Genomic DNA, 23,711 nt, shown 5'->3' with positions numbered 1-23,711 from the left:
AATCATTACTGTTAGATCTATTAAATGAGGGAGCTTACATATCAGAATGTCACAGGCCACCTATGTAGAAAAGGTACTTTAAGGTAAGTAATATGTGTCCTAAATAATGTGTACCTTTTAGTACATATATTTCACTGAGCTCTCAGTCTGGAACAATGTCTGCTGACCAGTTACGCAGATGCTACATGATCTACAGAGGGACTTGGAGGGGGGGAAATAAAATAGTTGGAATGAGACCAATAGTTCATGCAAGAAGAAACCTCCAGCTCTGGCTGTAAACTCAGAAGAAATGCAGTGGTGATATAATGTTCACTCCTTAAGATTCAAAGCACCGGTCTATGTTAATCTTGAGCATAATCCAATGTATGCATGGAACGGGTAATAACTAGAAGACAGAATTTGTTTCCTTTTCATACAAGCAATTTTTCTTTTCAATATATTGCTTCACAGTTTGTGAAAGGGCATCCCTCTCCAACAACACTATCAGTTAAAAAATAATAAATTAAATTTTCTTCAAGGTCTCTGTTGGAGAACACTCAAAATTTCTATCTTCAGCAGAGCCTGTTAACAATGTGCTTAAATGCTCTCCTGAATTAGGGACATAATTTGATTACGTATTGCATGAGATCAAGCTGGTGGTTGATTTTAAAATGCTTCCTTAAAACATCCACAGATGTAGAATTATATAATAAAGCTATCTTAGATCATTTAATGAGGTTGCAAAAACATACTAATAGCAATTTGTCACTTGGAAGCTTGTGCTGTTGGACTTACGGCTATTAAGGGAGCTGCCTTAGCAGAGCCCGGGACAGGAAAAAACATCTTTACAAAAAAAATACAACCTTCTAAACATTTTACTTAAGAGCAATTTTGCTTTAATATAGAGTAAACAAAAACACAGTAGGATATGGTATACCATACAGGTTTTATTAGTAATCACTTGAGAGGACCTCTGTTACTCACTAGCATATTCAAACACTGGAAACACTAACAAAATGTTTGCATGACACAAAATACAACTGGGTATTCTGCTCCTGCGTCGGTCACTCAGCAAATGTCCGTGACAGTAGGCATGTGACATACATCAAAGGATCTCTCAATTGGCCACCTTAGTCCTAGGGGTTTTTTAGATAATTATGCCAGAGTAACATGACTTGCTCTTGCAATTTTGTGTCTCAGTTTTTTCCTGAAGAAATCTGTATTTAACAAATGCTCCATACAATTTATGGACATGGCCCAAAAAAGGGTAAAATATAAATACGTGTCCACGAGGGGGAGCTGTAAGTGCAGCTGGAGAGGTACAAATGGCACCACATCAATTTCTTGTGACAGCCCAATTTCCTCATGATTTCCACTCTCTCAGTTCAACTCCCCTAGCCAAAACGAGATCCACGCTACAAAGAGAGCCCCGAGTTTATTACAGTTTATGTTCTCTGGATGGAAGAACCATTGCTATGCATGCCCCAAAATTATGAATTCTGATTACTACCTCGGCTACTCAGCTGTAAGATAGTTTGCAAGTGAGACCAAGAAGCAGTGACACACGTAAAAAGCCTACAGTCCAACCTCATTTTAGTCACATTCCACACAGGAGCTAGTGATAACATACAGTCAGGATATACATTCAGAGTGGCTCAAAAGCAGCCCAGCAGAAAAGGACCTGGGGGTGTTGGTGGACAGCCGGCTGAATATGAGCCAGCAGTGTGCCCAGGTGGCCAAGAAGGCCAACAGCATCCTAGCCTGTATCAGGAATAGTGTGGTGAGCCGGACTAGGGAAGTGATCATCCCCCTGTACTCGGCACTGGTGAGGCCCCACCTCGAGTACTGCGTTCAGTTTTGGGCCCCTCGCTACAAGAGGGACATTGAGGTGTTGGAGCGTGTCCAGAGAAGGGCTACAAGGCTGGTGAGGGGCCTGGAGGACAAACCTTTTGAAGAACGACTGAGGGAGCTGGGGTTGTTTAGCTTGAGAAGAGGAGGCTGAGGGGAGACCTTATCACCCTCTACAGCCACCTGAAAGGAGGTTGTAGAGAGATGGGGGCCGACCTCTTCTCCCTGGTGACAAGTGATAGGACGAGGGGAAACGGGTTCAAGTTACGTCAGGGGAGGTTTAGATTAGATATTAGGAGACATTTTTACACTGAAAGGGTTATTAAACATTGGAATAGGCTGCCCAGGGAGGTGGTGGATTCACCATCCCTGGAGGTGTTTAAAAAAAGGGTAGATGGGGCACTTAGGGACATGGTTTAGAAGAGGCTTTTGTCAGGGTAGGTTAAAGGTTGGACTCGATGATCTTAAAGGTCCCTTCCAACCTCAGCAATTCTATGATTCTATGATTCTATAAAGACTGGGAAATGTCTAAATAGAGAATTTAAAAGTATATAGTATGAACAAGATATACAATGCTGCTACCAACAGACCTTGTATGCATGCTCTGTAGATGAATAAAGAAATCAGTTTAAAAAGCACTCAAAGGTACACGATAGAAGATAATAACCAGTAAGATGATCTATGATAGAGTGTCAGCTTCTGTAGACTTGGGTTTGTGATGAATTGAAGCCTCCAGTACAGGTTTCGGTCACAAGGGAAGAGCGCTAAGCTGCTGCCTGGGGCGGTAAGTGCCAGCAGCAGCAGGGGCTGGGCTGCCTGACAGAAGGAACCTGCGTGACAAATTTGGCGGAGAACAGTGTTTGAGGAGTGAGTCAGCAACACCCGCTTGGTGGGAAAAGTAGATTTGGAGCACTCTTGTATTAACAACACTTAGGGGGTAAATTGCCAGTTCTGGAAGAGCAAGGAGAGAACAAGAGTCCTAAAGTACTCCTAGTGTCCAATATGAGAGCCAGACCCCATGGGAAAGAGTCAGCTGGCGTTCTGACATCATATTCTCCATATGCAGATGGTGACAGTAAGCACAGTATCCCAATTTTAACTTTCCAAACTTCTTTCCTCTACTTCATATAATCAATAAGAAATTAATAATGGAAAGTTCCAGCTACACTACACATCTCACCTCTTATTCTATGAGGCAGAACAGCAACGCTTGCAGCAACGCAAGTGAGACAACTAAACATCCTTCAAAGTCACACATACACAAGTTCTTCCAAAATCATATTTGTAATGGAAGGGTCTCTTAATGAAAAGAATTCACAAAAGCCCAAGACAAAGCAAAGCAAAATGTAAAGTCATGGGCAAAATGTAAAGAAATACAATGCAATAGCAATTTAAGAGAGAAGGTCGTGTTTCTACCATCTTAGATGGCCCTTTACCAACATGCACTTAGAATTGTCTCTGGAGATCGAATTTCTCTCTCTCTGATCGAATAACACTGACTATGAAGGATGCTTGTTTACAAACAGAAAAGTTAGATATACCAAATTCATCCAACCCTCAGTGTGCAAGGTATTTGTGATGCTTGTCCGCACTGAGGATAAACACGGTCTGTGTGACTAAGAGTCTGAATTTTAAATGGTTGATGTCACATGGAAGTTACTCTCATCATGAACAACCAACATGATAGGCATTACAGGGAGCCAGACCCTTAATGCTAAGTGCTCACTATTTTCTGAAGAGCCAAATATTCAGCAGTTCAAAAAAAAAAACCAAAACACACCACTGTTTTTGAATGGGTGAATATTATTTTAAATTTGCAGATACAATAGCTATAGCATAAGATTTGGTATGTCATTTGAAAGGTCTGTCATTTTTGTCATTAAATATTTTCAGAGAGGAGTTATTTCAAACACAATGTTCAATTTGAGAAACAATTTAAGTGTATCTTGAGAACAGGCAACTGCCTAGCGTTGAGCATTCTGTGGTTATGACTGTCTTTCTGCTTGTAGCATTCTGCAGCTTCCATTACTGCAGCACAGCATCTTAGCCTGATGCATGCAACTTCTTTGTACTTTTGAGAGACAGAAAAGTATTTTTAGCTCAAGCTCCATTAAGCAAGGCCTGCAACACAGAGGATTAAATTGGAACCACCAAATTTAGGGCTAAACCAAGACTAATACAGAACTTGAGTAAATAAGTCTGAAGAAATGATGCAGAAAGTCTGCACTAGCAGTTACCTATCCCCGGAGGAAACAGGAATTCAGCATCTCCCTGTTTATCTCACAGGTTCCCCAGGCAATTTCACCTGCGCAGTTACTTTCAGCTGGGGAAAGAGGCAACTAGCTTTTACCTGAGCAACACTACTCTCCACTAACAGGGTAAAACAGCATTAAAATCTGCCAAAGCCCCTAGAGAGGCTCGATCAATTAGGTATGCTCAAAGTACCCCTTACTCGTCTCAGTAAGATTGAATTTAGCACAAGCCACAGTTACTATGGCCATTTTCATTTAAAAAAGTCAAACCTAAATCCTTCAACTTCCAGACTAGCACTCTCACATCTCACTGGTCACTAATTCAAGATATTACCATCTCTGCCTGAAAGAAAAAAAAAGGTACAGATTATAACTATCTCAACTACAGACCTAAAGTTGATTCATGCAGTGCAACAGCTTTGCATCTTTGCACATTTAGTAATAAGCCAGTCCAAAAGGAGGGAGAAAGTGCCGCTAGCAAGGCAAAACACCTCCACCTGCTCCACAAGAACCGCGAACTTCTGAACATGAGTTTTCCTCTACAGTCAGAGACTTTTGCTCTCTGCTGCTTCACCGTCCCCGATCTCAAGAGCTCCTGCGTGCAGCGTCAAAGATTCTGTAGTGAGGGCAACTCACCCAACCTTACCAGAGGCACTTGTCGAAACCCCAGTCTGTGTTCAGAAGTCCTCACCGACTTCGCTGGGAGTGCTGGAGGTATGACTTGGAGTTAGAGACCTACAGCACTCCAGAGGGAAAATACACTTCTTCTAAAACATGGCAGAAAGTTTTCCTTAATTTTTCCCCTACTGTTGAAATGCCAAGATCTCCAGGTACCTAAGGAAGCACTTAGTGAGACTGCCAGACATCTAACTCCAACTGAGATCCATAGAACTCAGAACCTTTACTCCAAAGATTTCACAGAGAATCTGTCTATATGTAAGTATTGAGGCCCTTAAAATCCCACTCTGCATCCCATTTCCCTCTCCTGTTCAAGGGAATTTTCCTTAATGACTTTAATGAGAATGGAATCAATTAGTTTTTAGTAATATAGCCAGTTATTTCACTGTCAGAGAAGCAATTTCTACAGATGGGTACAACTCACACTACAATAATATTTTGCTTTACTAAGCTGACCGTGTCAGTTCCATAGCTTTGGATACACAGAAATAGGTAAGGAAATTAATTTGGGGGGGGGGGGGGGGGGGGGGGGGAGTGCTTTCGGACCACACACAACACCTGCCAATGTCAGCTGGCACTTCTCCACAGGCCAAGGACAACAAACAAAGATTTACAGTTTCTGTTTTACTACCCAAAATCATCTACCATGATGCAAGGTACTTCTATGCAAAAGATAGCACAAGAAGATTGCCTGGAAGTCATTAATTTTCATCATCTCCCTCTCTGAGAGGGAAACACTTCAAGCAATAGCTACTTTGCTTTCCACCAGGCAAATTAGTTTCACTTGTGATGTTTTTCAGATGTATAACCCATGAATTTTAAGCTGGTTGTAAAAGTCCACAGGAACTCAGTTTAGCATCTTCCATCTGTACTGATTTAAACACTCCTCTTGAACAGCAACAATAATAGTTTTGAAATGTCCTTTCCCTTGGCTCCCCTCCTTCCTCCTACTTATCTATATGCTCTCTAATCATTTTGATGACACAGGGATATTCCAGTACTTTAACGATAAAATTGAGCATGTCAATGTTTTGGATATGTAATTAGGGGAGAAAACACCTGACAGCAAACTCTGTGATTTTGTATGATTTAATATCAGAATGGAGTTTCACTTGTTAAGATGACAAATAAGCTTCACAGACTGCTACATAGTCCTGCTGTGAAAGAAAAACGGTTTCACCATAAATTAAGAGAAAACTAATTTTTTTTCTCTTTTATAAGGTGCATTAGTAACACGAATTAACAATAATTCTGAGAATTCTCTGAGAATGCCAAAATAAAGGATATTTCCCTCAGTGGAATTAAGATTTTAATACTTTGCCTTTGATCTGAATTACACAGTATTCTTTAAATCCAAGAGCACAAAATTCCAGACTTCCGTAAATAACCTGGAGCTTGCTAGCACAAATCTGTCAACTGACAAATCCCTCTTCATCTCCTCAAAGGCTTCATTTTTAAAGGTCATTAGATGGTCAGCTCACACACTAGCTTTACAGATCACGTAAATATAATAGACAAAGACATATAAAATCTCCATTCCCCACTGCAAGTAGCAGTGCATCTTAGGAGCATATCAGCCCTGATGTAAATCAGAGAACCCACATGCAGGTTATAATAGCAAGATCCAAGCTTCCACTAGATGTAGCAGTGCAAAGCTGTATCTGCTGTGTAGGGAGAGAAGTCCTACTGATGTAAACAGTGGCTTAGGAAGGGCCAGTGGGGCCACCACACTAAAATACTCCTTTGAAATATAAAAAACCCACAACCCAACACTCAAAAACCTCGATTCCTGCATGAGTCTAAGTCACATTTTACCTGAACACATGCTGAAATATGAATGATGCTTCCTGATGGATGCTCAAGGCATTGGAGATATCTCCATTTGAGAAGATCAACAACTTCAACTCCAGGTTAACTGCATGTCTAATTGTAAAGTTGTGCAAAAATGATGTACTAAATCAGAATGTTTGCTGAACAGAGCCAAGTGAAATCCTGATCAACCATTGATCCACAGTGTGCATACTTAAAAATCTGGCCTTCAAACAGAAGTGAATGCACTGTAGTATGGGGTATTGTAAAAAAATTCCAGTTCTAGACAGCTTTGTCCTGAGGCAAAAATGGTGCCCTGCAGGGACTGCTGCTTGTGTGCTGCAAAACTCCATTCCACAGTCTCTATTTCCAAAAAGTGGATTACAAAGAAAAAAAGGATGTCAATTAAATGAAAAATTAATCCAAACACCCAAAGTAAGTACAAACCTCTAAATCTAGTCATACGTTTAGGCTAACTTTGAGAGAGAGGACAATTTCTGTAATACTGAACTGCAACCATGTTTGTGTGGGTCATTTCACTTCAGCTGAGATGTCACTCCAGCCTGTCCTCAACGCTACATGGGAGGTTTACATTAATCAGCTTTTTCTGAAGTTTAAATTCTAGCATCACATCAATAGCCGTTACATAACATCAAGAAATACGAGTTGTGCTGATTTATGAAAGCCAACCTGGTCCTATTTTCAAATATCTGAATTAACAGATATTTTCCCCCATAAAATTATTTAGCATCATAAAGTTAAATGTTTCAGTACAAATAAATTCATCATGCTCTAAAAAGCCAGAGCTATTTTACAGCTAGCATTAAATTTTGGTAAGCTAAGGGGAGCAGGGGGAAAGAACAAAAAAAACCCAAACCAACAAAAAAAGAGGATTTTAGAGATTTTTATCATCAGTAAATACCTCACAGCAGTATGATTTTTCCTCACAACTTTAATTATGTGTTTCTAACTTCATATATTGGAGACTGCATGTTTTCACAGAAGGGAGAAAACGCACACTTCTTTCCCGAGTTTCTTTCAAAGAAAATCAAATGATCTGAATTATTTTCTCATAAAACATAAACCATACAGCTCAACCGCCAGAAAAAATTTCTATTCTTGTTTTTTGTTATTTTGCAGCGGTAAAGCTGCCTGGCACTCCTAGCAGCATCTGAAGGAACACCCATGGAATTTAAGCCTTTTAAATTCTTCAAAAATCTTTCACCTAACAGAATTTCTCTCCAAAGCAAAAAGAAAAAAAAAAAACGGAGAGAAAATAAAAAAGTCAAACACGTGTCCAGTCAAAGCATGGATGTATTCACATATCACACTTCAGGAAGAATCAAAACATAGTGTAACTCTGGTTAATCTCATAATTGCAAGAGGCTTTTATCCACGGCTGTTAAATAATACGATCCAAGTTGCCTCTCCAAGATTAAGTGTATAAAGTCACTGTGCAATGAAAATAGCAAGTCACGGAAGGGTATGCTACACCATGTACATAAAGAAGGGAAACATCATTTTTAGTAATAACCCTTAGAAAAGAATAACTGTTGTTTCCTTAAGACACAAATATATTTACTAGCAGAATATAAATGCATTCATTGGGAACATAATGACTGTAAACCTTTGAATTTACTCCTGTAAATGCCTAATCTGATAACACAATTTTAAAACAAGCAATCCATTTGTTTATCCCATATTAAAGATAAATTTTACAGGCCGAAAAGGAGGAAAGGTATTTTAGCAAAGGAAAAAAAGAAATAATCAGAGCAATGAACTGAATAATGTGAGGATAAGAAACAGATGCCTCATTGTCAAGCTACAGCACACTTACACTCACTTTGAATCAGAATTTATACTGTGGCAGCTAAGCAGGTGCAAATCTACCACTGGGAAAACCAGGATCATCTTCATTCTCTATGGACAACAAGGCTTATTATTATAAAGATGCTTTTCATGTTCAGAGTCCAATCTAACTGGATAGTATTTGTAGAAGGATAAAGGGATCTAGGTTCCCCACTAGTGTTCAAGTAATTTTTTGCACCCTGGGGAAAAAAAAAAGAGAAAAAAGTATTTTTTGTGGAGTAAAGGAATATGGGGGGGTGGGAGGGGAATCACAAAGGCCAGTCACTGCTGCAGCCACAGCTAGAATTGAGGATTTCCTCGTCTCTGTGCCACGCTGAAACACTGGATCTGGGTCTCTTGTAATAAAGAGCTGTGTATAAGGTTATGATACAGCCCCGTATATTTCATGTCAAGGCACAGAACTACTGATCGCAAACTTCAGCTACTACATTAAAATAGTCATTAAAACAACAGACAGATAGCCATCTGTAACTTACAAAAACAGAAACAAGATTTTGTAAATACTCCAAACAAGATGAAGAAAAAACTCTCTCCACTTAGTACAGTGACTGAACCTCGTTTTCTAAACAAAACAGATGGTAATCTGCTTTTTTATGATAATAATCAAGATGTCAGTTCGGGGTCATATCTGTAGACAGTCCAGAATCACAAGATGTCACCCCCTACCAGAGCCTGAGCACAGCATGATGTCACAGGGCTAAGCACCTTAGCACAGAGGGGCACACAGCCAGGGTTGTCCAACAGAGCCATTTTCCACCCTACACGCTGGACACAGGAGGTCCTCAACTCTTCCACAAGCTACCAGATGTGCTGCCCCTCACAGCTGAAAACCCTTTGGAGAAGGACAGAATTGACCCACAGACCACAGCTGGGTCCCCATCAAAAAGCTTCTGGCAGAGGTGCAATCTCTCCTCCTCAGAGCTGCACACCAGTGCTTGACCTTAAGAGTCCAGTCACGAGTCAATATGGTAAGACCAAAATATTTCGAATCAGTCATCAGATGAAAGAATTTTACTTGTGAAGATGACAATTTAATTCATTAAGAAGCATATAGTATGTGCATCACTATTCCCATCCCTTCTGCAATCTCTTCCCAGAAGAATAGTAACGCTGGTGGCACTTGCATAGCATTCAACCCTGCATGGGCTGGAATAGGGGAGAAAACACCAAATTTTGAAAGTGTCCAACAAAACCAAAAGATTCTGCAAATAAGTTCATGCATTCCACCAAATCTGACCAATTTCAAAAGCCACTGAGCTTATAGAAACATAGTACTTTTTAAGACCCTGAAGTGCTCGTATGATCATGGCAACTGTCCTTTTTTCAAGGTAACATCTCCCCAAATATGCAAATTGGTCTTGTACCTACATCTATGGGTACAAACTGGTGAAACGGTTAAGTGTAGAGAATCTCACAAGTAGTTATTTATCAGAGACTTAATTATTCTTTAGCCAGCCTGCATTTTTTTCTTGAGTCCAGAGTGCAAAATGAATGTTGTGATTGTTTCATAAACAGTCATAAATACTCCTTTCAACATAAGCAATTTGTGCTAGTTTTGCTACCTCCATGATTACATGAAGAGTAATATTATTTCTACTGTCAAAACCCCATAACATATTAAAAAAAAAAAAAAATCAAACTCTTGAGCCGGGTGGGACCAAACTCTGTGCTATACCAAAGATAACACTGAACTAAGTTGACTAGTTTCCCTTTACCAGTCTGTTGTCTTGCAGAGAAAGCAGCCCAGCTCCAAACTCTAATTACCTAAGTAGTACTTACTAAACTTAGTTGCCCTGAATATCCACAGATTAAAGCAGTTCTGGAGATGATCCCAGATAGTCTCTCCAACTAAGAACTCACCCATCAGGTGCTGTTACTAATCAATCCTGGACAACCAAATAACTATAGTAAATCCATACAGAATTAAAAAACATAATTCATTAACTTCAAATCTGATGTACTTGTTCTGGAGTCAAAAGTCAGTTACGGCCAAGACAAAGCCTTGCCACCTCTCAATCAAAGAAAAAAACCCCAAATATTCAAAAACCTTTGAGTCAGGCTCAAGCAGAGGTTTGCTCACACATGAGGAAATATTGCTGAACTCTTCCTTTCTTTCCTCTTTCAGCCTGCAAGCAACAAGAGGTGCTCATTTTATCCCTGGTATGGCAAAGGACTGTCAGTATTTTATACAGTCCCCCTCACACAGTGGTCCCAAAGAAACATTCCTCAGTGGTGGAACCATCACCACAGCAGAGACCTGCAACTTCTCTAGTCACAATTTTTCATCCCCATTCTCTGTGGATAGGAGCTGGCCCACAGATGGGCCAGCCAGACATCTCCTCACCCCCTTGTGGGAGCAACTGAAGAGATGTATATATTCCAAGTTTCCTCCATCAGTCCTTCTCCCTCTAAGTGGAGGAGAAGGAGAAATGGTAATTGCTTTGTAAGGTAGCATTCAGCTACCTGCTATAACTGGCTGCAAAGTGGTAACCACTTTACTTCCTAGGGGCAAGCTGGATACTTCATTTGGCAGCCTCTAGGTATCACAGTAAATCAAAAACATTAAGCATACCGAAGCAGTTCTGGGCATATCCTCGCTCCATTTATGCTAGTAACTAGTCTTGGTGCCCCATGTTAGGCTTTGTAAAAACTTACAGCAGGGGAAAAACCATCTCAACTCTGAAAAGTTACATTTCTCATGAAAAAAGCATAATAAAGGAGTCAAGTCATGATGGTGGGAGCAGCAACAGCTCCAGGCTCAATGAACTTAGTATGGCTACGAGTTATGATTAAGGGGGGAAAAAAACACAGCAACTGATCCTCTCTGCAGACTTTGGGCAAGTCACTTTGTCTTTTTCTGTCTTCTTTTTCCTTTTCCTTGTCCATTTCCATTAGGTGCTCTTAAGGACTGCCACTGCATCACACAACAAGGACTGAAAACACTATAGCTCTATAGTGACCCTCCTCTTCTCCCTCCACCAGCAAAGCCTCTGTGCACAACTGAAACAGGACTAATTAATATGCCAGCTTTGACTTCTTCCCTGTCTAGCCAGTCCTGGCTGGTCGATCTCCTGAGCGTGCCGTGAGGTTCAGAAAAGAATAATTATAGTATTCCAGATAGTTTCTTTCACATACTAATCTGGAAGGGGCTACATAAAAATAACAAGGAAACGCAAATGGACACTGGAAACTCATCTCAAAGTTTCAGTGCAGATAAAGGAAGCAGACAAAGGCTAGCAGCAACAGGGAAGAGGAAGGCCTGTGAAAGGCTTACGAAGGTAAGAAGAAGCCTTACAATTTTAGACAACAGTAGCCAAAGATCCTGCAGAGGGATTTAATGAAGCGTGACATAATCAAAGAATGCAACCTTTATGAAGGCATGAAAAGTATTTAAAGAGAGAAGATTCTCACTGAAGAACTAAACCAGAAACAGCATCTCACCATCCAGCAACAAACCTGTAGGGCAGAACCTCAGCTGCTGAGAACTGTCACGGCTGCAATGACATGGTGGAGTTACAGCAGTGTACACCAACACTGATATGCTCCCAGAAGCCCTAAAGAACAAATGCCTCTCTCTTTGAGAGAGGTCACACGCTGATATTTCATCGACTTTAACCCTACCGTTCTCAGAGTTTAAATGTTGCCCACCATCTGTGAATATTTACACCTTGCTATTCAAAGGTTTAAATACCTGTGTGCAATAGGTCCAGTCATATTACCCTCAACCCACTGAACAAGTGAGTGCATCCTATGCAGGAGAAAAATAGTTCATCACATTTTGGCAATTTCTGAGAATAGTCCAACAAGCAAGAATGTATGGCAACTGAACAGGCAGAGTCTAAATTATCCTCTTGCTCTCTGGAAGGCGCAGTAATAGATATATACAATAAAATTTTGTAACTTCTGAAAAAAATAATTCAATTATGAAGGTTCTTAGAAATTTTAGCAAAACAAAGTTTAAATTCAATTTACTGTAATGAAATTGCACACTGTGCCTAAGTGTATTTTTAAATTGGTCATTTTGACTCTCAGAACAAACACAGATTCAAAGAGAGAGTTGAGACTCAGGAGGGTCCAGTTTTGGTGAAGCTTTCTAAATTGCTTTATACTAGTGACACCATCTAGATATAAGCTCTGAGAAGGTTCTTTGTTGATACCCAATCCATGCTAAAAAAAAAAAAAAAACACCCAACAAACTAAAACATAAATCAAAACGTGTATAATTGTGAATGCTTCCAGTTTTATGTGCCAAACACAAAGCAACCCTTTTGTAACCTAAGTCCTTTTTAGAGACTCCCTTTGCTTTTCTTTCTAGATTCCTTGCCCAACCAAAACCAAACCTCTCACTGCAATTTGATTTTGCATACCTCTTTTATCACTTTCTCTGATTACTACTCCCCGGGGCCTGCCTCCTTGCCCTGCTACTCCCAGGATTCTCGCATGGTTCATTACCCAAATTCAGCCTCCCTCCACTCACATCTTTGTGCCCCTTTCACCTGTCCTCCAATGCCAGGCTCCATGACTGGATAATCTTTCTACCACCCAATTCCAAATCCCAACTTTCCCTATCCCTCTTGCAGCTTCTGGTGACCATTTTCTACCTCCAGGTGCTTTTCAATCTACTTCCCTGCAGCCCAGTTCTGTGCTTGTCCAGTTTTGCCTGAATCCTCCACACTGGTTGTCCAAGTTATGGACTGATGAGACACCGAGAGCACAGAGATGAAATAATGAATGCAGAGCTTTAATATCTATCAAACAATCCAGCACCTCATGAAGACTCTGTCCTGAGCCGACTGCAAGAGTATGGATTAATGATTACAGATTGATTTATAATGCCATTTCAACCTGCTTCCTACAACAGTAAAGTGAGGTGTGGTAACAGTTATGCATGATACAAAGCAGCATTTTCTATCTCAACTGCAGTACATGGTGACATGTCACAGACAATAAGGTAAAAAGCAAGGAGTGAGAGTGAAATTGCCATGGATAAGGATGGGTAAATTTAAACACAGATTTTACACCAACAGCACAATTTTCTGAGTGGAAAATGGAGGAGATTTCCACACAGAAAGGCCAATCTGCATGGTTATACCAGTGAAGAACAGACCTAAATACACATACATTATCCCACGTTAAGTGTGAGACAGTCAGTGATACCATGGAGATCTGCATGCCCAAGTCTCATTAACTTTGATTTTGAAATCCTCAATTCAGGATTTCAAATATGTCCTGAGTGAAATGTAATTCATTTGGTTTCCATACCAGATCACAGGAAAGCTCAGGCTGGATGGAGCCTCAGGAGGTCATATTAGACCAAATTTCTGTTCAAACATCATCTTTGCAGGAGAGCCTGTATCAGGACTGAGGTACCTGGATCTGATTCTTTGTTTTACCACATATTTCCTATTTGACCTCACGTCACCAATTTACACAGCTGCTGTCTGCCTGAGTTGTCTGCAGTCACAGAAATAGAGATGTTGCAGGATAACTACATTAATGTTTGAGAAATGCTTAGTTAATGTGTTTTGAAATATAGGCAGGCATCTAAATATTAGAGCTGGGCTAATACAGGAAACTTTAGATCTCAGTCTACCACTCCAGAGTATCCAACCTGGCTGTTTTGTTCCCTTCAAAGAAAGCAAGGGCCTGTGTCCACAGATGTTAAATTTGGCTGTGAGGCTGCTACTTTTTAGAAATACTGATTTTTATTTCCAGCCTGCTTCTTGATTTCAGACTTAGCTTGTAAAAGTCCTTATCCACAGTGTGCTTCAACTGGACCAAAACTAACTATAAGTCTGAGTCATATGAAATAAAGATTATATCAAGTAACATTTTTATTAGGTTTAAGAAGATACAGTAATATATTAAATAGTATATCTTTTTGTTTATTTGCCCTTGTTTATTACATCTCTACATGGCATTTTAGTCAGACACTTATTTACTGTGTGTTAAACTACTTCCTGCAATGTTGGCACCTAGACCTGGGGAAATGGATAAATTACCCTGGAGTTCGTTTTCTGTTCTCAGCTCTCCAGGGCACGACGCTAGCAGGTTGAGCCAAAGCACAGAGAAATGTTTGTCTCATTTCTTTCTACTATTTTGGATGCCATTATTAATACACTGCTAGAAAATGAACAGCTCAGAGAGAAGGCTGGTTATTTTTTTAAATTCTAGCTTTGAACAAAGCACATTTCCTATACCAGTTCACAAAAAAATAAACAAAACACTTTTCCCAATTAACTTCAATGACATCTACCTGCCAACCCGTTTAATACACACATCAATAAGCTAGGCAAAGAGTGTCAGAACACTAGGTTGAACAACCTAAACCTAGGTGTGAATTCTGATTAGGAGGCCTTGGGAGCCACACAAGAAAAACTTGCCATTAAACGTTTGTCATTTGCCCTCAACTAGTCCGCTAAAAGTGGTTTTAAATTGTCACACGTCTCTCTCTCCCTGGAAACAGAAACCAGCCAAGTGAGATCACAATCAATAAAGTTTACCGCTCAGCATCTACAGGGATAAGAGTGAGTCCAGACACACCGGGGGGGAAGGAGGGCAGGGAACAACCCAAAACCAACCTGAAACAAATAAAACCCCACAAGCATATGACAAGTGGCTAAGAAATAAGCTAAATGCCAGCCAGTTAGTAAGTCTTTCCACTACATAAATTTGTGCATCTGTGCCTATATACACAGACATTCGCTGGACACTGCACCTTTATGTTATGTGAATACCATATGCATGAAGCAACAAAGAAATTGTTTCTTACACCTTTCCTCAATTTTCATTTCCTCTTAGACCAACGCAAGAACAGGATATTTAAGGCTGGTAAATTTCCTCATCTTTGAGAGCATAAGACATTGGAGTAAAGAAACATTTTAAATCAAAATGTATGCACTATCAATAAATAGATCACACAACAACAGCTGCACGTTTTCTATGCATCGAGACAGACAGCAAGTCTGACTAAAAGGCCAAAAGGGAATATTCGCAAATAACACAGTTGTTGTCTGTATTACCTCCATGAGACCATGGTCTTCCTGTGCTAGGTACTGTACAAATGCATAGTAAGAGAACCTGCAGGTCATGCTGAGCTAATCAATTTAGACTGTTCATGAAACAAAGGGTTACAGTTGTTTATTATTATTATCACTGCCTTAAGAGTGGAGGTTTAAGGGACTTATCCCTGCTACAAAATGGAAGTTTGATCTAGGTAAGATCACAAGCACACTGTTTAAAATAAATACATATTATCGCATTGTTTAAAGAGAATTTCCATCAGCACAAAACGATATATTCCACCAGCAACAAAAGTATGTTTAGATCAGTATTTATTACATGAAGTTCATTATCTTATACAATAAGGTGACTACAAGGATTAAGAAAAAAACGAATACGTCAATCCAGCATATTGAGAATGATGCATTTAACTAAGCACTGCATTTGTTAAATAAAATTTATGGAAATCAATGTTTACAATACTGTCTTTACTACAAATATACAAGAAATAGCATTTTCTATCCTTTTGGAAAATTACTTTGAAGAGTCAGTCCTGTCTCCCCTAGTCAGTGAGAACACCGTCATCGATTTTTGTAGAAAAAGTATCAGGCTCTTGCACTCTCTGTGGTATGTTAACAAAACTGTGTAAGACTTTTGAAGTTTCTGTACAATGCATCACATCCTACATGAGTCCCCAAGGTTATAACTAATGGTGTAAAATATACACAGACTTAATGACTTTTGATCGTAACTCAGAACTCAGTTATACACATACTGCTGGGAAACACTTTATTTCACTGTAGAGGACTGATTCTCTCACTGCAAAAACAGAAAGCATTGCTAGAATGCAGCTTTTAATTCTAAAGTGAAAAGGCAGCATGGCTCAGAAAGAAATGCTAACCCCTGCCTTTCCCCCAGCCCACAATTCATCTTTACCCACCGATAACAATGAGAAGAGCACACTTGAACGAAATCCCCAGCTATTTAAAATCAATGTAGCTCATGAACGGTCCACAACTGCCAAACCACTGGACAGAAAACCCCACCGGTTCTTTCAGTTACAAGACACCTCACTGACTAGTGTGAGAAGACTAATGCAAATATATTCCAATACATTTCTAATTCACAGCAAGTAGTTTAAATATTCTCTGTACTGTATACAGGGATTACTTGAAAATATTCACAACTGAAAGGACTCCAGAACAGTTGCTTTAACAGCCTAACACGACCCAGTGGAGTCAGATGGTTAGAAACACCACACTATCCAGTCACCCCAGCTTGTAATTGCTCTGGAAACGTTACTCGGAGTTCTGGAGGACATGGAGTCATGGGAACATTTTGAAACAAGAGGTGAGCCATTGGAGCAGAGAAGCTATAAATCAGACTTGCTGGGCAGATGGCACTGCAAGCTAGCGAGCTGATGGCAGATGGAAGTGAGAGCTTGGATAAGGCAAAAAAAATTGGTTGCAAACTAATGAGATCTGTTAAGATGCTAGAGACAACTACTTTCCCTTTCTGATCGCTCTGCTTTCAGTGAGGGTTGGATCAACCCCTCCTCCACAGACATTTACCCAGAGCTGTAAAGAAAAGGTAAGTTTGGTTTCCCTCAAAGAGGGGTACCCACTGCAGCCATCCAGAGCGTTACTCAATACAAAATAAACATAAGATTCACAATTCAAAAATCCCAGGCTCTCATGAAATTTTTGAAGTCCAGAGCCTTCTACATACCATCTATAAGCCCTCCAGCCTGGCTCCAGGACAACATAAAGACTTGTATCTTTTCATGGCTTCCAGCAAAAGGGGAAGTGTCAAGCCAGGAAGGATCTTTAATGGAAAAAATGCTACTCAACACATTAACTTTGGTGAGGATTTGGTCTTAGTCCAGACTAGAGCTGAGGTTGGCTCAGCGCTCACAAGTGCTCCACCTCCTTTCTGCAGCTGACCCACAGTTCCTTTGCTGCTGTTATGGGACAGATAGCAACTACCCTGCAGTCATAAGGAAGTACAGATAGTATCAGAAAAAGTGTGTAGCACCTCTTAAGATATTCATGAATATCAGTCCTTCTAACCTCCAAATGTTAGAAAAACCTTTCTCCTCTAGTTTTTTATATATATATATATATATACATACACACAGATTTTCCTTTCTTTTGCCAGAGACTCAGGGTTCTTTTAAAAAGCAGCATTGCCAAGACTTCAAAGTTTTTTCTGTTCTGACACAATGGCCCCAGAAGCATTACTAATGTTTCCAGAAGAACACAATCCAAGATTACCTACTTCAGTAAATGAGACAATCTCAGACAGCGCAGATTATGCGAGCTTCTAGTAGATACCAGCTTCTACAGGCTTTAAACATCACTTCTGGAAGCTTACGGAATTTTTCTCCCAAGGTATGTGACCAAGGGTGAACCTTTCTTACCACTGTCTTACAAACTTCTGTGGCTGCAATTTCTGAAAACTGGGGATTTTTTTTTATTTGCATGTATGTAAGAAAAGGAAGTGAAGTGGTAAATAAACTAACTTTGTTGAAAGCCTTTGAGAAAAGGGAAGTAAAGCTGCAGACTTGTGTGGGAAGCTAATAAAGAGGGAGCACAGCAATAGCACTGCAATGACACAAAGGATTAACAGGCTCTCAGCAAGAACTTGCATTTCCCAAGGTATTATGAAGTTCTTGTACCCTAAACACACATAGAAAAATATCCACATAACATAAGAAAACTGCTATAATACCACGTACACACACATGCATTTGTAGGGTCCCCAGTGCTTAAGGCAGATACAGAAATGACATCAGTAAGAAAAAGTACTTCTCATAAAGGAGCTTACAGAGACCACTGTATTCATACAACATACATACATATTAACTATTTGTTCTAAAGATTAGAAAAAAAAAAGAGACCAGAAATAAAGTCCAGTCATTTAAAGTGTTTGACAGCACATTCCTGAGATTTTCATTACATTGGGATAAGCTCATGACTGAAAACTTGCATATTCCATCTGAAAATCCACACTCTCTCACCAATTTTCTATGCAATCTCGATACAACTTTTCCTGGGACTACTTTCCTCAGATGTAGTCAGGCGTTTACACAAGCTACATTCCCATGGAGATGAGCTATTCTACTTGCTCCTTTTTGATAGGTTTTAGGTCACTGTACCTTCTTCTCATTACAGGGCAAATTTCAATCTCTGGCTACCAGACAAGAATGAAAAAAAAAAACAAACAAAAACAACAAACCAAACACCAAAAAAAGAAAAAACCCAAAAAGAAAAAATACCCTCCCAAAAAAAACCCCTAAGCCTACAGAAGTCATTACTGAGCAATATCAATCATGGGTTCTTACAGACCCATTCCTCTCCAACAAACATCAATTTGAGATATTTTCAGATGCTCCCTTCATTTGCAGCTATCTCACATCTTGCAGCATCTAAATCCCCCCTTCATCTGCAGAAGATAGACTGAGATAAGCTGTACATAACTGCAGAATAACAGGAAGTGACTGAAAAATGTTACCATTGCAATCCTGTGACATATTTGATCTGTAAATCTGCGTTCTAACAGAAGAAACACCTTTAAAAAGAAAGGCTAATTCCAGCACTGTGACTAGAAATCATGAATTTAATGCAAGCCTCATCATACTTTTCTTAGAACCTCAGCATCCTGAGGCGTATTTGGGCCTCTCTTGTGGTTACAGAAAAAAGTGCATCTCAACGACCTGAATTTCAGAAAGCCCATCAAAATGACCTGATTGTATTTATTTATTACAATTGTTCTTAAACTAATCTTACAATTTTAGAGGAATGGAGGGAGCTGAGCTATTTATTCTAAACATCTGGAGAAGTCAAAACTGCTCCTAGCATTCCAATTTAACATAAACATATGTTTTCCCTTGGCAGTTTTATCACATCATCGCAAAAAACATTCTCATTCATATTAAATGGAAATCCCCATCAAGAACTTTGCTGGGCATCTTTCTGATCCAGCTTTCTATGATATTGCGGCCTTTGTTTGCTTGGCTCCAAGTGTGCTGACAAGTATGTGTCCAGACATGACCACATTGATGCATCCACATATGTGGAGAAAAATTAAAAAGGAGTGGGAAAGAACAGTATTTTCTGACTAATCATCAGGAATAATTACATGTTTACAAGGTCACTTTTGTCTTCTTTCTTGTTTATGAACAACTTTGACAGACAAATCAACAGCATCATAAGGTTACAGATGCAGACAACTAACCCATAAAGTTCTTAACAGAAGCACAGAGAAGCTCTTGGACATCAAGATGATACAGTTAATGCTTTTGGACCTACATACTTTGTGCGATGTTCTTCCACTCCTCTCAGAAGTGCACAAATACCATAGTTATCTTCAGTCTATACAACAGGTGCCTCTGCATTATAACAAATGGGTAACTGAGGTGGGGAGAAGTAAGTACTGCTCCAAACTCTTCTAGTGCCTGGGGCTGACAGTACCCAAGAACTCATGCTGTCACTGTTTGCGAGAAGGCACAGACTCTGCTGTCATAAAAGAGTTGATCAAAGAGTCATATTTTAAAAAAATAAAAAAAATCTGAACTTTAAATTAATTTGGCTAGTGCCACTGGCAAAATGTCTCGTCTCCCACACACCGTAAACCACAGAGAGGCAAGGAGAGAGAGAAAGGAAATACACACTAGAAAGACAGATGGGAAGATGAAAGCATTGTGGACTAACACTGATGTTAAAATGCGTCATCTACCCCTGCCCTCAATCAATTATTATCGCCTGGCCAAGACAGATATCCTGAAGTAAAGTGGATTCCAGGGTTTCCATATTACTTACCTCATCATCCCCCTCCACACAATATAAATTCCTACTCTAAATACATAGTTTATCATTAAACTAGCAAAACATGATTAAACTTATAATGGTAACAAACACATTGAATACACTGTGCTCAGATGGTATCTCAAACACTGCATGTTTAGCCACCTAGAGTTTCAAAAAGAGTACACCTCTCGTTACCAGTGCAGTATAAACAGCATCAGCTAGACAGCGATAATCATCAAAAGAAACAAAATTAGAGAAATCAAATTGTCAGCACAAGTTTCATAATGACCACAAAACTTTCTTATACCTGAACATTAACTTTTGCCTTTGATAGATAAATTCATGGTATTATATAGCACGATAAACCTTATTTCTACTCAGAACAGTCCTGCTCTTTTTCAGGTTTGACGCTTTTATGGTTCCCCTAACATATCACTGCATGATAGTTCTGTACTGCATGCATAGGTCATGACAGCACCACGCAATACATCTCAAGAGCTCATAAGACATTGCAAAGTTTTCCTGTCTTACCTGGATCTGTACAATTCTTTTCTTCATGTGTCCCATTAGGTGATGCCATCAACCTTCTATTCCTCCATATTTCTGACAAAACGCGTCTGTCTCCAACAGTTGATTCTTGGCCTATATTAAATAGAAAAACGTTATGCCCACTGTCACTAATCTTTTCCTGCATTGTCTTAACTGGGCTTAGCTCAACACTTAGCAGTTCCTACAGATGAAACCAGCCCAGCTATGCTGACATGAGCAACAATCACACTTCCATTTAGTCATTTGCACTTGCACATATTACATTACTGATTTCTTAAAAAATAGAAATGCTTATGGTCATGTTCCAGTTACATTTTGGTTTATTCTGAGTCTAGGGGCTGATCTTTTCAGTGTTTGGTATACTTGATAATATTAATCCCTGCATAACTTGTCAAAGAAAATGGAAAATAACTGCACTGTGAATCCCCACAAATCTGAAGAAAAACAAACTTCTTTAGAAGTCAATGGCGCTTTTGCCTAAACTCGTATTCCAGAAGCATTCTCAAGGGAACTTGCTGAATAGAGTACAGAAGGAGCACTTGTTATGATGCAGGGTATGCTATTATAATAATTAAACGAAGAATAGAACCTCTTAATTAAATCACTTCCATCTGAACCTTATCCATTTCAAATGAACATTATTATAATAAAAAAAATTCTCCGACGGCTGATCTTAGACTTCATATTCAGTCATCATAATGCTTGCGCTTTGTTACAGCGACTCTTGCAAAAAGAAAAAAAAAAGTCTAGCTTGGAAGTTAGTTTGGCTAGAGTATTTGTTAAAATATTCTGACGCCACAATTATAACAGATGGTCAGTGTTTATGGATACAATATACTGTAAATTAGCCAGCTGAAAAAAAAAATACCTGATGCAGCATACCATCAAAAATTAGGTTATGAGGGATTTAGTTGATAACCCAGGAGATTAAACTTTCATTAGTCATGACATTTTTCATGTAAACCTAAAAAAGTTCTGGAAAACTGTCATCTGCAACAAAATAACCCCCTCAAACTACGTAAACTTAACCATACCCCAACTACATGCTTTCACAAACCAGTAAGTTTATGAAAATAAATAGGAGAGAAAAAAAAAGGAATAGGCATGACAAACAGCAGTTCTAAATAAAGAAAGCAACAGTATACTCTCCAAAACCACAATTAAAAAAAATTTGAAAGTTCAAAGATGAGCAGTATGCTAATACGGTCTAAGACACTGAATTCTTATATGGATGCATAGTTGCCATCCTAGCTATATCTCAAACGAGCCAGACAATAATTTGACCACAAAAGCCTTAGAAAGCATGACAAGTTCCACCGGATCTTTTCTTCCCTAAAGCACACACTTTAACTGCATCTTTAATTTAAGCAGATGACCCATCCTAATTCTGCTGAAATCTCATTTTCTTACATTAAACGCGGATGTAAGATCTGGGCTTAGTTTGATTTTGTTCTTAAACCCTCAACGACTGTTGGCAGTCCTACCTAGAGACCCGTGTGCTGTCCCAGCAACCTTAGACTTCGTATCTGAGGGATGCAAAGCGAATTGCAGGAAGAGGGCCTGAAGCTGCACACTTATAGCCCAAACTGTGCCAGCAGGCAGGAAAATAAAACAAACAACCGAATGGGAGTGATGTAGTTAATTATAAATGCATCGGTTTACCAACACGGCACTTGCACAAAGAATGCAACATACTCTCTCTATAAAACATGAGATTAGCACTGTTCCTTGCTTAAAATACAGAATTTTCTGCCGTATCCGCACTACTTTAGGGGGGACTGTAGGGAAAAGATGGCGAAAAGAAGCAGTTGTAGGTGATGGAGGTTTACAGCCCAAGGATAAAAACGAAAGGCGGCCCGAAGTTGCAGAGGGGACCACAAGCGGCTGGAGAGGGTTCAGCTCTGATGCCGCGGCGGAGGGGAAACTACTTCAGGGCCGTTCGCAGGCCGGCAGCTGCCCCGATTCCCGACCCGACGCCCTCCGAGAGGCACGGCGGGCCGTCACCCCGGCGGGCTCGGTGCTGGGCAGCCCCTGGCCACCAGTCGCCCAGCGACGCCGCTGCCTCCTTCCCGCGGGGCTGCGGCCATGCACCTGCCCGGCGCGGGGGGTTTCTCCTCAGGAACCCGCGCTGTTCCCCCCGCCTCGCCCGCCCGCCCCGGTACTTCCACCGAGAAACTCAAAACGGGAACAGCTTGAGCCCGCCAACCCCCGGGGCGGCAGCCCCCCGGGGACCGCTCCAGCCGCCCCGCCGGCGTCCGCCAGTCCCGCCGGCACAGCCACTCACCCAGTCTGGAGAGCAGGCTGGACATGCACCAGACGAAGAAGAGGATGGCGCAGATGAAGCCCAGCTGCTGCAGCAGCATCTCCCGCCTCTTGCGAACTTTCCTCAGCATCAGCAGCATGGTCTTCGGGGGAGCGAGCGGCGTCTCGTCCGGCTCCATCGGAGCGAGCGCGGGCGCCGAGGGGTCGGTGGGAAAGACGGGATCACTCCCGGCGGCTTCCCGCAGACGGCTCCATGCCGGGCGGGCTGCAGCGCGGAGAGAAGCCGATGCCCAGAGCCTCAGGTCGGCGGCGGCGGAGCAGAGGGGCAGGTGGAGGCGGGCGGGGGCGCGGGGAAGACGGCGGCGGCAGACCGGGGGCGGGAGGAGGGGGGCTGAGGCGTCGCTCTCAGGGGCCGGGCCGAGCCCCGCGCCCCACACGCACCATGGCCGGCGGCGGAGGAAGCGGAGCGGCGGCGCCCGGCGCTCCTCTGGCAGCAGCCTCCCCACAGCGTACCGGGAGCTGTGGGTCAGCAGCGAGGGACGGCGGCATCCATGCGGCTCGCCGCCCGCCCGCCCCAGCCAAGTTTAAAGTTTATCCCTTTCCTTCCTCCCTCCCGCCCTCCTTTCCTCCCTCCCGCCTCCGCCAGACGATGGCG

The 23,711-nt window shown here is 41.0% G+C and overlaps 1 protein-coding gene across 1 annotated transcript in view; it reads right to left on the bottom strand.

The window, feature by feature from the left end:
* Window positions 1-23,435, bottom strand: part of LOC134514831 (ras and Rab interactor 3-like) — a 173,052-nt gene extending 149,617 nt beyond the window's left edge. The window contains exons 1-2 of the mRNA XM_063333147.1: window positions 23,079-23,435; window positions 20,777-20,887 (exon numbers count right to left, since the gene is read on the bottom strand). Coding sequence (XP_063189217.1) covers window positions 20,777-20,887; window positions 23,079-23,235 — 268 coding nt within the window. The 5' untranslated portion in view covers window positions 23,236-23,435. The remainder of the gene's footprint in view (window positions 1-20,776; window positions 20,888-23,078) is intronic.
* Window positions 23,436-23,711: the final 276 nt, after the last annotated feature.

This window comes from Chroicocephalus ridibundus, chromosome 4 (genome assembly GCF_963924245.1).
Source record: "Chroicocephalus ridibundus chromosome 4, bChrRid1.1, whole genome shotgun sequence".
Taxonomy (NCBI): domain Eukaryota; kingdom Metazoa; phylum Chordata; class Aves; order Charadriiformes; family Laridae; genus Chroicocephalus; species Chroicocephalus ridibundus.
This window is presented reverse-complemented; position numbering and strand designations above follow the sequence as displayed.